This window comes from Oncorhynchus mykiss, chromosome 3 (assembly GCF_013265735.2).
Source record: "Oncorhynchus mykiss isolate Arlee chromosome 3, USDA_OmykA_1.1, whole genome shotgun sequence".
In the NCBI taxonomy this organism is placed as follows: Eukaryota; Metazoa; Chordata; class Actinopteri; order Salmoniformes; family Salmonidae; genus Oncorhynchus; species Oncorhynchus mykiss.
In genome coordinates, this window is record NC_048567.1 from 49,250,792 (window position 1) to 49,265,625 (window position 14,834).

At 39.7% G+C, this 14,834-nt stretch overlaps 1 protein-coding gene across 1 annotated transcript; it reads left to right on the forward strand.

The window, feature by feature from the left end:
* Positions 1-4,558: 4,558 nt before the first annotated feature.
* On the forward strand, positions 4,559-6,842 carry LOC110520096 (transcription factor Sp5-like). The gene is made up of 2 exons (XM_021597138.2): positions 4,559-4,871; positions 5,289-6,842. Exons 1-2 carry the CDS (start codon positions 4,821-4,823, stop codon positions 6,360-6,362), a joined length of 1,125 nt encoding a protein of 374 aa, XP_021452813.1. The 5' UTR covers positions 4,559-4,820; the 3' UTR covers positions 6,363-6,842.
* The last annotated feature ends 7,992 nt before the right edge of the window (positions 6,843-14,834 follow it).

The following is a 14,834-nucleotide window of genomic DNA, read 5'->3' on the forward strand; positions in this document are numbered from 1 at the left end:
AAGGGGGCCGAATACTTTCGCAAGGCACTGTATCCAAAAACATGAACTTGATATGAAATTGTAAATAGCATGGTTTATCATACAACTCGTGCTAAATAATTTACCTTAAGTCACCTTTAGTGTAATGGCTGGCTTTAATTGCTATTATTTTTTCAACGTATTCCACTCTATACAGTGTAATGTCAAATAGCAGCTTATTGTAAACTTGTAATTCACCCCCATGTGGAATCAGTTGTAGCCAGTAGTACTTGCAGATAGGCATTTTTTGGTGAACTCGCTGCATACTGATTCTACATGTACATGTTCTCACTATCTTTCTTTGTATCAACATTGTTTTGTACCATTCTAATAAAGTGATTAAAACAAATCAAAGATACAACATTACTCAAATCTTTGCCTTTTGTTTGAACTGTCAGTAGGCCTACCACACAGGCATCTGTCACATGTACAGTACAATATGCATTCATAGTTATAGACCGTTTTTATGCCATAAATGAATGTTTTTAGACTATATAGAATATCAAACTATATGAATATTTGAATTTGAGTTACTTATTGTTGGTTGTAAATGCAGTACACTAATAGAATTCATTTAAAAACAATAAGGCACTTGCTCTTCCTCAAGCCATGTTTTAACTTTATATGAGCAAACACCAGTTCTATGGAAGTCTCTTTTGTAGTTCAATATAGTTTAGTGGATTAGTGGTGAGATTATTTTTGGAAAATGAAGATTGCTGTGCACTATATTATGCAGCAATAATGTGCGTAGGAAATGACATCCTTATTGACATGTGTAACTTGGTCTTCATTGACCATAGTTGTAAATACGATTCATTTAGGCATCAGGCCTAAACTAATTTCATATATTCAGTGTAGCTTCCCCACTCTTGCAAGCAAGCAGCCTATGGCTTTGCAGAGAAACAGGGTTTCTGCGTGGCCCAACAGGACTCCCCCCTTTCCCCCATGACTGTGTGTAGAGCCGTGGGAGAGGACCGGAACATTAATCCCTTCAAAGGAACAGATCTCATTCTAAATCAGCCGCTCCAAAGTATTTGAGAGGACAGTGATTGTTTCTGCAGGGAAGCTTGATAATGATCACTGCGTTGATATAAAAGAAAACTTCCATTGCTCTACAGTTGAAGTTGACTAGACTACAACAGTTTTACAAAAGTTTTTGAAATTATTTTCAGTGATGTATTTTGCTGTTACTTAATGAAATGGTTTATAATTCCTATTAGAAAATATATTCCTTTATAACAACAAAAACCTTAGTTTGTTTCTTTGTTTTATTTCATCTATTTCCAAATACTTTCTGTCATTCTGAAGGCACTAAGGTCTTATATGCTTATGTTGTTGCAGCCTGGTCTCAGAGCATTTTGTGTTATTATATACATACATTCGAGACACTCCCAATAAGGTCTTATATAGTGATGTTGTTGCAACCTGCTCTCAGAGCATTTTGTATTATTCTGTACATAAATCCGAGACACTCCATTTAGTATGATATGTTACGGTTCGTATGTTTACATAAGACAGATGATTATAAGGCGAAGGTCTAGCAACCCAAATGTCGCAAGTTAGAATATCATCACGGACAACTTTTGCATTTAGCTAATTAGCAACTAGGGGAAAGTTGTGAGTTCGAATCACCTCACAGACAATTTTAGCTAATTAGCAACTTTTAAACGACTTACTATTTTTAACTACTGAGCATGTTAACTAACCCAAACCCTAACCTTAACCCTTCACCTAACCCTAACCTTAACCCTTTTAACTAACCCTAACCTCAACCCTTTAACCTAACTCCTAAACTTAACCCTAACGCCTAAAACCTAGCCTAGTTAAAATATCGTAATATATCACACGTTTGCAAATTCATAACATATCACATGTTGTGTAAATTCGTTACATATTGTATGTTTTTCAAATTCGTAACTTATAACGCATTTTGCAAATTCGTAACATATAATTAGTTTTATAAATTCGTAACATATAATACGAATTGTAATTCGTAACATGTCATACGGAATGGCATATGGACATCCACAAATGAATACATACCATAAGAAATGTAACATATCAAACTACACTGAACAAAAATATAAAACGCTACATGCAACAATTTCAATTTTTTTACTGAGTTACAGTTCATTTAAGGTAATCAGTCAATTTAAATAAATTCAGTAGGCCCTAATCTATGGATTTCACATAACTGGGAATACAGATATGCATCTGTTGGTCACAGAACTTTTTTTAAAGGTAGGAGCGTGGATCAGAAAACCAGTCAGTATTTAGTGTGACCACCATTTGCCCCATGCAGCGGGACACATCTCCTTCGCATAGAGTTGATCAGGCTGTTGTAGTTGCCTGTGGAATGTTGTACTACTCCTCTTCAATGGCTGTATGAAGTTGCTAGATATTAGCGGGAACTGGAGCACACTGTAGTACACGTCAATCCAGAGCATCCTACACATGCTCAATGGGTGTCATGTCTTGTGAGAATACAGGCCATGGAAGAACTCGGGCATTTTCAGCTTCCAGGAATTTGTACATATCCTTGTGACAGGGGGCTGTGCATTATCATGCTGAAACAGAAGGTGATGACGGCGGATGAATGGCACGACAATGGGCCTCAGGATCTCATCATGGTATCTCTGTGCATTCAAATTGCCATTGATAAAATGCAATTGTCTTCATTGTCCTTAGCTTATGCCTGCCCATACCATAACCCCACTGCCACCATGGGGCACTCTGTTAACAATGTTGACATCTGCCTGGTACAGGTGAGCATTTTCCTACTGAAGTCGGTTGCGATGTCAAACTGCAATCAGGACAAGACCCTGGTGAGGACGACGAGCATGCAGATGAGCTTCCCTGAGACCGTTTCTGACAGTTTGTGCAGAGATTATTTGGTTGTGCAAACTCACAGTTTCATCAGCTGTCCAGGTGTCTGGTCTCAGATGATCCCGCAGGTGAAGAAGCCGAATGTGGAGGTCCTGAGCTGGCATGGTTACACGTGGTCTGCGGTTGTGAGAACAGTTGTACTGACAAATTCTCTAAAACGACGTTGGAGGCGGCTTATGGTATAGAAATGAACATTCAATTCTCTGGCAACAGCTCCGGTGGACATTCCTGCAGTCAGCATGCCAATTGCACGCTCGCTCCTAACTTGAGACAACTGTAGCATTGTGTTAAGTGACAAAACTGCACATTTTAGAGTGGCATTTTTCTTGTCCCCAGCACAATGCACATGTGTAATGATCATGCTGTTTAATCAGCTTCTTGATATGCCACACCTGTCAGGTGGATGCATTATCTTGGCAAAGGAGAAATGCTCACTAACGGGGATGTAAACAAATTTGTGCACAGAATTTGAGGGAAATATGCTTTATGTGCCTCTGGGAAATGTCTGGTATCTTTAATTTCAGCTCATGAAATAAGGGACCAACACTACATGTTGCATTTTTTTGTACGGTTTCTCAGATTTACGTACAGAATAATACGAAATTATGTGAGACCAGGTTGGTCCTTGGCCATGAAAGACCAACAAGCTCAAGGCAGAGATGCAGGCAGGGGGTTTCAAAATTGTTTCCACTTTCTTGCGGATGGGAACTCCTCCTTCCTTCCCAGGTCTCTAACACTGACACAACTTTTTAGAAAACACACATAGAGAGGGTGATGTCTCCATCTGCCACGTTTGACACCTGGATCAATTGAGGGCTATCTAAATAGGGTATGGTTAATACTCTGGTAGTTACATAAATGAATTGCTACAACAGTTGCATGTCGTTACTGAAAGTAGCCTATGGGATATAGTTGTCAGGCTACTGCTTCTATCACTTTCAACTTATCCGATAGCCAATTTTGCCACTAGTGCGTAAAAGTCACTTTACACACTAGGACGCAAATGACACCACTATGAGCTTTTGAGGTTAACTATCAAAGAATGAAAGAAGTGAAGTGATATTGACATTGACATGTCTGTAAGCAGGCCAGGGTATAAACTGTAATCTTCTTCCAATACATGTTGTAGTCTGCCAGTTGACATGTGTTGATTAATAAACTATCAGGAGCATTTTAGTTCCATGGAAACACGTTATCAACATCATAATTGTTTGTTATAATAAAAAAGTATTTAATTTATATTTAGGAAAAAAGGTAAATGCTTCCCCAGCGACATTAACTTTGTGTTGAGACTTGATTTGCTCTCATTAGCTACTCCTCTTGAAGTTATCAAACAGCTATGCGCCAGGAGATCTCCAGAGATAGCAATGTTACATTGTCACATCGGGTTGTGCTACAAATCCTTAATTACAAAAAGAGGATCAGATGACTACAGCATCCAATACCAGGGTCTCCAGGCGGCATGGGGGTCTTTGATCAAGAAAATCCAATTATTTGTGTATATACATTTCCCACATAGTGATTACTTCATTAATTGTCCCGCCTTTATCTCCTCCCTTCCCATCCCCCCTAATAATCAGCTCTTTTATCCAGACCAACAAACACACCATAGGAGCTTTGTGGATTCAAAGGATTTGCTTTCCCCTCTCATAGAGCCGCTATTCTTTGATGATTGGGCAGCGGCAAACTTCAAAGTAATAAATCTTATTTCTGACTGGCTGGCGGCCCACCAAAGTCCTTATCAAATTCTAAGAAGTGATCCCTCACTCTCCAGATAGTCCAAGGATATCTCGAGGAGAGGAAGTATTGAGAGTGAAGACTTTACCACGTCAAGACATTTTTCTACGCTTTTACATTTATCTCAATTAGTTTTGATATTGTGATCTGTTTTTAACCAAAAAGAAAGGACGTTTACCATGGCAGCAGTGGCTGTACTGCGGAATGAAACACTCCAGGCTTTTCTTCAGGTTTGTTAAAAACTTTTGGCTCTCGTTGTGGTGTTATTTGTCCTTCTCAAAATATTACTGTATGTATACGGTAGTTTAAAACTAAACATTTAGTCCGCGCGTATTGTTAGTTATTACGCGTGGCGCATAATGCGAATTTTAACCTGGTTCATCTATAAAAACGTATTGTATAATAACGGAAATGTGGCTGTTTGATTTACTGTATGTGGCGAATAATAACGGATTCAATGATTATGTTGCAACTATATGTTTGTATTGTAGTCATTTTGCTGGAGTGAGAGTGCATTAAAACTAATATTAGGCAAATCAATGTCGTTTTAATTGCCGGAGTGCCCATTTCTTTTCAATACAGTTACAACTCTAGTTTAGAGCCAGGTCAACACATAATTAATCATGATTTGTTTTACTTATATGCAGGACCGCACTCCTAACTCTTCTCCTGAAAACTGTAAGCACTCTCCACTGGCGCTCTTAGCTGCCACTTGTAACCGGATCGGACACCACCACGGATCAAGTCCGGCGGATTTCCTCCAGGTTCCTTATGACACTACTTTAGGCTCGCCGTCGCGAATTTTTCATCCTTGGAGTAACGAGGGGAATCCTCAAAGCACACTCTCTAGCAATTCTACTTTTGGACTATCATCTAAATCCCAGCTCCACATTCAAAGTTCATTTACTTCCCACCACGAGCTCCCTCTCACCCCTCCAGCGGACCCTTCATATCCTTATGACTTTTCTCCAGTGAATATGTTACCGTGCTCAATGCAGTCGTTACAGTCCTCTTGCCCACCCACCTACGTCCCTGCTGTATCTTACGCAGCGCCAACTGCCATGCCAGGTTTCGTTACGGGACATTCTGGCCTTGTGCACCAGCAACAGAGGCAGTTGTCCCCTAGCCCAGGGGAGGATATTCCGTGGTGGAGTCTCCAACAGGGAAATCACGTCAGTCATCACCACTCAATCACCACTCAATCCCTTGGCCACCACCGTTTCCAACTGCAGAGGGGCTTGGTGATGGGGCATACAGACTTCGCGCAGTATCAGACTCAAATCGCTGCCCTCCTTCACACAAAGTCCCCCCTCGCAACAGCCCGAAGATGTCGGAGATGCAGGTGTCCAAACTGTCAGTCCTCCACCTCAAACGATGAGCCCGGCAAGAAAAAACAACACATCTGTCACATACCAGGGTGCGGGAAAGTTTATGGCAAAACTTCCCATCTCAAAGCGCACTTGAGGTGGCACTCGGGAGAGCGTCCATTCGTTTGTAACTGGCTTTTCTGTGGCAAGAGTTTCACCAGGTCGGATGAGCTGCAGAGACACCTGAGGACTCATACTGGGGAGAAGCGCTTTGTTTGTCCAGACTGTTGCAAGAGGTTCATGAGGAGTGACCATTTGGCAAAACATGTCAAAACTCACCAAAACAAAAAAAACAAGTGTCATGAGAAGACGTTTGATCATCACGTGAAAAGGGAAGATATGAGGAACGTGTAGTAGCCTACGTTAGAGTCCATTTGATATCATAATCAAGATAGTGCAATATAAGTCCTTTACTTAGTTGAAGTACAAACTGACATTTCCATTATTTTTGGTTACTTCGTTTTTTCTTACCTACTGAAAAACTATTTCTCTAACATTGCAGATCTGTTTAGGATGATTTTTGTTGTTGTATATATGACATCTGTCTCAAAAGTTATCATGGGATCCTGGAGAACTTACTTTAATACCCCCAATGGGCTAGTATTCAATGTCTATAAACCATATCAAGAAAGACAAGTTTCAGCTTGTGTTTGGACCATTGTCTTCGGTGGAAGATTTCACTTTCTTGTAAATAATATTTAATAGCTTTTGTTGAATGAAAGTGTCCGTTTTCGCTCCATGTGGGGTGTTTTAGCATGCTCTTGAAAAGATATGCTATTGTTGAGATGACCCAAATACTGTGTAAGAATAAAAAAAATATACAAATGTCCCATATCAGAATTAGTCTCATTTAATTTTTCCTAACACATTACCTGAACAAAAAGATATATATCCTACAACTTCCACGCTGTTTCAATATGTTTTGTGCTGTGGTCACACTATACAGTTAGTTAGTTACCTGTGTGAGGACTTGCGCTTTTGATCAACCTCTGTTTACCATAGTCCGGACCATTCACCCATTGCTGCTGCTTAGACTGAGAATGTATGTTAATAACAGGACAAGTTGTGTGCCATAATTGTAACTGAGAAGTTGGCCAAACCGATGATAAAATAGTGAATGGTGGAATTTTACCTTCGACATCCACTAGTAACACGACATTCATCATTTTGTAGGCATATAACATGGTCCACTTCAGGTAGCATGGAAAACCACACAAATGAAATGTGGAAGATTCATTTAGGCAAATATGGTTTTCAAACTCAAGAAAAAAATGAAGTTGCACCTGCCTAAGGATTTTATCCTGACCTTGATCAGTGATGTTGGCACATTGATCTTGTAAAACCATAGGTTCTCTTAAGTTGTTATTTGTTATAATGAAACTGGTCATTAACATCACATACAGCAGTCTGCATCAGCCTACATGATCATGTCAGCACTAATCAGAATCAGCTAGAATCATACTATCTCCGCAGATAAGGTGTCCAACTACCACTAAAATGAAAAGTTAAGTGTATGTATGTTCAATTGTTATGACATAATAAACATAATTGTATTCAACAACATAGATGGTTTTCAGAACATACCAGCTAGCTAGCTTGTTCTTGTGACAGTTATGTCAAGAAGAAAATGCTTTAAAAAAGTCACCTAAAGCTTTACATTTTCTGTGACCCTCCAGATGAACAGAATACTTATTGCCCAAGACCAGTGCTTTTCCTGAGACCCAGTAGGAATTGATATCCACCAGTTGTTCCCAACGCAGTACTTGAAAAATACTCTGTGAAATAACCAGTCAGTATATCGTCCATAAATTATTGGGCTACAATAGAGATGATATTGAAATGGTACCATTTTACAGTGAAAAAAGTTGATCGGAAGAGGAATTTTATATTTCAATTGGAGGTGTTATGAGCTCCATATTGTTCTTTAAGGCTTTTCTTCTGCTGTAGATTTCTTTCGAGAAATACATTTAGTTTACTTGGAAGTCTCACACATATTTCAGTTCAAAATCGAAACTAAAGTAAGGCATTGATTAGACTGTAGGTACTGTATCACCAAACAATCATAAATATTGTCACAAAAAAAAAAAAAGAAAGCCATTGCAGGGCTCCTCTGAGAACAGTGAAGGACAGCTCCAAGCCCATAAACCTTGACATATCAGGGGAAAAAACCTCTCAGAGCCATGGCGGACCAAGCCCGGAGTACCTGTCATATGTACTCCGGGCTTGAGGTCCCACTGAAACCAATGCAGTGACCAGGTTTTGGGATCAGTTGAAACGGCCGGCCTTTTCCCCCTGCAGCTGCAGAGCATGTTTGATATAATATGCAGTCTAAATAAGTTTCCACTTAAATCATCCTTGTAAACATGGAAATGTTGGACACATGAATGCAAATGGGTATTCTTGAGCCATAGGCATATTGAGGTTTTTCAACTTGGCCTATGCCTGAGATCCAGTAACCCAGTGTTTGATTGAATTGAGGGACCTTAACACTCAGTACTTGAGACAATTCATATCTAAACACTTAATGAGATTGAGTGCTTCATCCAGCTTCCCCACGGGACATCTCCACATTCCATGGACAAACAATAGTCATCTACAGTACAGTCATCACACAAAAGACGGGATGGAAGAGGAGGGGAGGGGAGGGGGGTATTGTAAACCAAATACATCGGTGGTGATCATTGAAAGGAGTCTTCACCATTTGAACTTTTAAGTCTTGATCCAAATTTCATTATCCTGTTATGAAGCGAAGACTTCTAAGGATGCGTTGAACACATCCATGAAGGCTCCTAATGGCAGACAAAGGCTTTGTTGGCCACTGATTGTCTTTAAACGTCCAAGATAGCCATAATCATAATAACTGTGGAACTGGGGGGGGGGGGGGGGGGGGGGGCATGCACGCACTGTAAAAATAAAGATCTAGTTGTTTCAACTAAATGTTATAAAGTAACTGGTTTTCGGCTGGGTTTCTGTATAAGCACTTTGTGACACCTGCTGATGTTAAATGGGCTTTCTAAATTCATTTGATTTGACATCCTTTTTTTGTTTACTGAACCTTTTGGTCAAAGTGTTACCTGAACTTAACATTTTTAGTTGGCCCAAACTTAGCTCCAACGTGAGAAAACGCAGGCAAAATTTCAGTCGACTTAAAAGGATGTTTGCACAAATGGCTCGTGTTCATTCAACTACAAATTATTATTTGGCCTAAAAAAAAGGTTGTGGAACTAGTTACGTACACGCAGTGCTTTTGACATACATTATTTTTAAACTTACACATTGACATACATGATTACATACATGATTGTGCTTGTTTATTTACACAGTAATTCATATTCAGCATGTCCTCACCTGGGATTTGAACTCACAGCCTCTTGGTTCACAACATTCCAATTTTCCTGCTACAGTAGGTTTGTGGGTGTTTTTTGTTTTTACTGTATGGCTGTAAATACAAAGCCTACTCACTCCAGTAAGTTTAGTTGTATTGTTAGAATAGACTATTAGAGTCTGTCTGGTTATCTATCCAGAGTTATTAACTTCCAATACTTAAGATGATTGTTTGTACAATTATAACACATCCTTAGATTTGATCAAATAGTTAATCATATTGTTTTGATGTTCTGTATCTCTTGACTTCACCTGACATATATAGGTATATATTTACATCAGTGCAGTTGCTTGTAAAATGTAATTTGGGGAGTGCTAATCTAGGCCTTATTGCAGAGAGATTCAACTCTATGATCCGATGAGATCCTGGAGCCTGCTGGTTTTCTGTTCTACCTGATAATGAATTGCACACACTTGGTGTCCCCGCTTTAAATCAGTCCCTGATTAGAGGGGAACAATGAACATATGCAGTGGAACTGGCTTGGAGGTCTAGAGTTGAGTTTGAGGGCCCTATTGGTTTAGTAAAGAGGCTGGTAATCTTGTTTTGTTAAGGGGTCTTGGGGATCTGACCATGGGCATCATATCAGCTGGAGGTGGAATGGATCAGTTGTGCCAGACCCCTGGTGATAGGATGGGAAGTAGGAAGTACTGGTCTCCATAACACCCTAAAAAAAAAATATTCACCTTATGTAACTATACATGTGTCTGATATCCTGGTAGTAGTAGTAGCTTTGGTCTTGGTGGGATAATTCAGAGTATGGAGTGGGGTGGAGACTGGTGGAGTCTCCTCATGATGGTGACGCGATATACCTCCTGAGGGCCTGTAAAACAGAGAGATGATGTGAGGTGGGGTGCAGGAACCAGGAAGACATGAGTGACAGGTAGATGTCGATGTATATAAGCAGTGATTGGTTAGGAGGAGGAGTTAGGTGTGGTACTTGCTTCTGAACTTCTGAGCTATATTGAACTTATGACTGATTAATTAGGACAGCAGCAGAATCCGGAAGAGGACAAGTTCTGTACCACAGGGACCCACCACGAGTCTACTATGACAGGAAGCTGAGCCAAGGCTGAGGTTGAAATAAGTGACAAGACACAACACTTAACTTCCAACTGTTTTAACAAGTGGCTATGAACATGTAAACATGACCTGTTAGCTCGTTTTCAGGAATCACCACCACACCACAGCAGTTAGCCTGTATTACTGTGTAATGTATTGGAAGTGATTTAAACACATAAGGGGTCATTTTCAGGGTTACACCGTGACCACCTGGATCTCTGTCATAACCCAACAGAGGGACCGACTGTAAAGCCATGGGGACATTGGAAAGACAGAGCCTACTTTCTCCCTTATCTCTAATTAGCACGTTATTGAACAAGTTATCTTGATAACTGTTGACTTATCATTGATTAGGCTGTGCTTGCAAAGATTAAATGTAGTCCTTATTGAGGTGTAATGTAGCAATGTCATATACTGTAAAACACCAACCATAGTAAAGCCACGTGAGGTTGACTTAATTCCACTAATTTAATCATCTCAACACTCTTTCCCTCCAAAACATCTAGCCCAGACATTTACCAATATCAAAAATGCTGAAACTCTTCAATAATCCATAGTATCCCCCAAGTTCAATACTGCACATTGGATATCAACGCTGCAGGTGGATGAGTGAATTACTAATAGGCCATGTGCAATACAATATAATGGTGTATTAGACCAATCCATTTACTAAACAACATTTCAATGACAGTGTCTTCAGTCGTGGTACTTTTTAGTTCTAACACATGGATGGCACCATAATGCCTTATTTATTCCCCTAAGGATCTTCTTTCAATCTTTACTCCCTTATCCAATTGCTTTTAACTCAATAAAGAAATAAAGGTTTCTTTTTCATTGTTTGATCATAATTCCTCAGATTTTAACTGGCTTTTTTGAGTCATTTACATTTTTATAAGAAAATTAAAGGATATAAGAAAATTAAAGGATTGTGTTTTTGCATATTTTAATTGGCTTTTAAGGAAAGAGGGTGCAGGGTATTTAACCGTGCAAAATTCTTAAATTGGATTCTAACTTTGACTTATTCTAGTAGGATAGAAAAAAAATGTGTGATAGAGAGAGAATTTCATGCCATTTTGATGAAAAGGGATCTAAAAAAGTCAGTACGTGACATTGTCTCACATCAAAACATATCAATTGCATGGTACATACAGTGCCTTCAGAAAGTATTCATACCCATTGACTTATTCAACATTTTGTTGTTGAAGCCTGAATTCAAAATGGATTACATAGCTTTATCTCACCCATCTGCACACAATACCCCATAATGACAAAGTGAAAATATGTAGAAATGTCTGCTAATTTATTGAAAAAGAAATACAGAAATATCTCATTTACACAAGTATTCACACCACTGAGTCAATACATGTTAGAATCACCTTTGGCAGCGATTACAGCTGTGAGTCTTTCTGGGTAAGTCTCTAAGAGCTTTGCATTCCTGGGTTGTACAATATTTGCACACTACTCTTTTTACAATTCTTCAAGCTCGGTCAAGTTGGTTGTTGATCATTGCTAGATCATTGCCATTTTCAAGTCTAGCAATAGACTTTCAAGCCGATTTAAGTCAAAACTGTAACTAGGCCACTCAGGAACATTCAATGTCGTTGTAAGCAACTCCAGTGTAAGCAACTCCAGTGTACATTTAGCCTTGGGTCTCAGGTTATTGTCCTGCTGAAATGTGAATTTGACTCTCAGTGTCTGATGGAAAACAGACTGAACCAGGTTTTCCTCTAGGATTTTCCCTGTCCTTAGCTCTATTCTGTTTATTTTTATCAACAAAAAAGCTCCCTAGTCCTTTCCAATGACAAGCATGCCATAACATGATGCAGCCACCAAAATATAAAGAGTGGTACTCAGTGATGTGTTGTCTTGGATTTGACCCAATCATTTTTTACAGTTTTACTTTAGTGACTTGTTCCAAACAGGATCCATGTTATGGAATATTTTTATTCTGTACCGACTTCTTTCTTTTCACTCTGTCATTTAGGTTAGTATTGTTGAGTAACTAAAATGCCATTGACCCATCCTCAGTTTTCTCCTACCACAGCCATTAAACTCTGTAACTGTTTTAAAGTCACCATTGGCCTCATAGTGAAATCCCTGAGCGGTTTCCTTCCTCTCCGGCAACTGAGTTAGGAAGGACACCTGTATCTTTGTAGTGACTGGGTGTATTGATACACCATCCAAAGTGTAATTAATGACTTCATCATGCATAAAGGGATATTCAATGCTTCATTTTGTTTTTACCCATCTGCCAATAGGTGGCCTTCTTTGTGAGACATTGGAAAACCTCCCTGGTCTTTGTGGTTGAATCTGTGTTTGAAATTCACTGCTCGACTGGTGGACATTACAGATAATTATTGTATCTGTGGAGTACAGAAGTGAAGTAGTCATTCAAAAATCATGTTAGACAGGATTATTGCACACAGAGAGAGTCAATGCAACTTATTATGTGTAGCACATTTGTACTCCTGAACGTATCTAGACTTGACATTAAAAAAAGGGTTTGAATACTTATTTTAATTCATAACATTTACATTATGGGGTATTGTGTGTAGGCCAGTGACACAAAATCTCAACTGAATCCATTTTAAATTCAGGCTGTAACAGCAAAATGTGCACAAAGTCAAGGGGTGAATACTTTATGAAGGCACTGTATATCAATAAAAGTATATAACCTAGAATAACCTTTTTTCCCCAGATGGATGTATTGGTTTTATTCTTCACAAAGACCTACACATTCAGAGTCCTATGAATAAAACATAACCTTGAGAATCACGGTTATATCAAAACAAATATTTTGTGACACTGGTTTGAAAAGTTGTGTAAAGGCTTGGATGTACCATCATGCCCACATCAGCGTGTACATCCAAATTGTTTATGGCTTCTTCTCTATCCAAAGGATGCCACATTAGCAGAGCGAAGACATGAATGATTGCTGTGGCAAAGACGTTGATGCAGATGACTGTTGTGACACCATTGACACCCTCTGACAGCTAAGGGGAATCCTCTGAGAGCTGCTCCTTCAGAGGAAGAAGGAAGAGAGAGAAGGATCCTACTTCCACATTCAGAAACAGTGAGGCACTCAAGTAAAGATGGCAGCAGTGTCATGGTGCCACTGGCTCTGTGACTGGGCTAGAGGTGAAAAGTGCATCATCAATTATAAACCAGGGGATAGATGACCATGATAGTACGAGGTTCAAGTAGGAAAAATAATTCGAAATGTGTCTTGCATCTCATCACAAACAAGGCACAGCATCACATAAGCCTTAGCCAGATGGGTTAACACAAACCTGCTACTTTTAGCTTGAGTGACCATACCGAGTCTGGACGTCTCAACTGAAAGACAGCACACTTTACAGGGAAGTGTCCCTATCACTACCCAAGGGCATTGGGGTCTCCTTCAGATGGAAGAGTGTCCCCTAGGCCCTCTGACACTTCCAGAACCATCTGGTCTTTCATCCAGGTAATAGTAGATCTATCAACCCAGGCTAGGGCAATTCTGCTTTGCAGATGAAAGACATCATGGTCGTTTGACTGTATGACCATGGGGGCTCTAACCTGATGTCCAAACCTCTCCACTGCAACTGTTTTTTAACTGAAATGGAACATACATTTTTGTTATCAACATTGAGCCTTTTCTCTAATAGGCCTAGTCTAGCTTTTGATGAGTGATGACATCATCAATAATAGAGACTCATTTATGAACGGTACTGCCTAGATGTGTTTTTAATGATCACATTCCCCTTAAATGGTTTACTATAGTGTTTCCCTTGGCATTCTGTGGGCAATCTCTCCGTGGTTATCATAGTTTCAAGGTGGTTTCAACACTAGGGTTTGAGGTTTATCTGCTTTCAATGGTAGGACGAAGCGCCATCTCCTGGAGACTGCTGTTAATAAGATCTATGTAACGCGATAAAGAGGACTGCATCCTTCACTTTCCTTTGGATGTCAATGAAGATCTAACGTCTGATTTTTAACGACTGCCACTTGATTAATTATGATAAATGTATCAAAACAGATTAATCACAAACATGATACATTGGGATATTCAGGATCACATTGGCAGCATGTTGCCTATCACAATGACTTGAAAATTAGCCCAAATAGAGTTTGCCATAACAGGTCTGACAGCGTCAACTGGAAACCGTTGGAGGAGCTGTCCAGGTGCTGAAAACTCCATAGAAGCACAGCCAAGGTCCGCTGAGGTCACATGGGCTCAAGTGGGCTAAAAGGCGCTGCGTGGTCTGACGTCTGCATTGGCAGTGGAGCATTTTACGTTGCTAGGCTTCTGCAGAAGTCAGGGCATTCATACTTCTTGCGCTTCGCGGAGCAGCGCAGAGCTGTTCTGAAGGAAGTTGTCAAGGAAGTGTGTTTTGTATTTA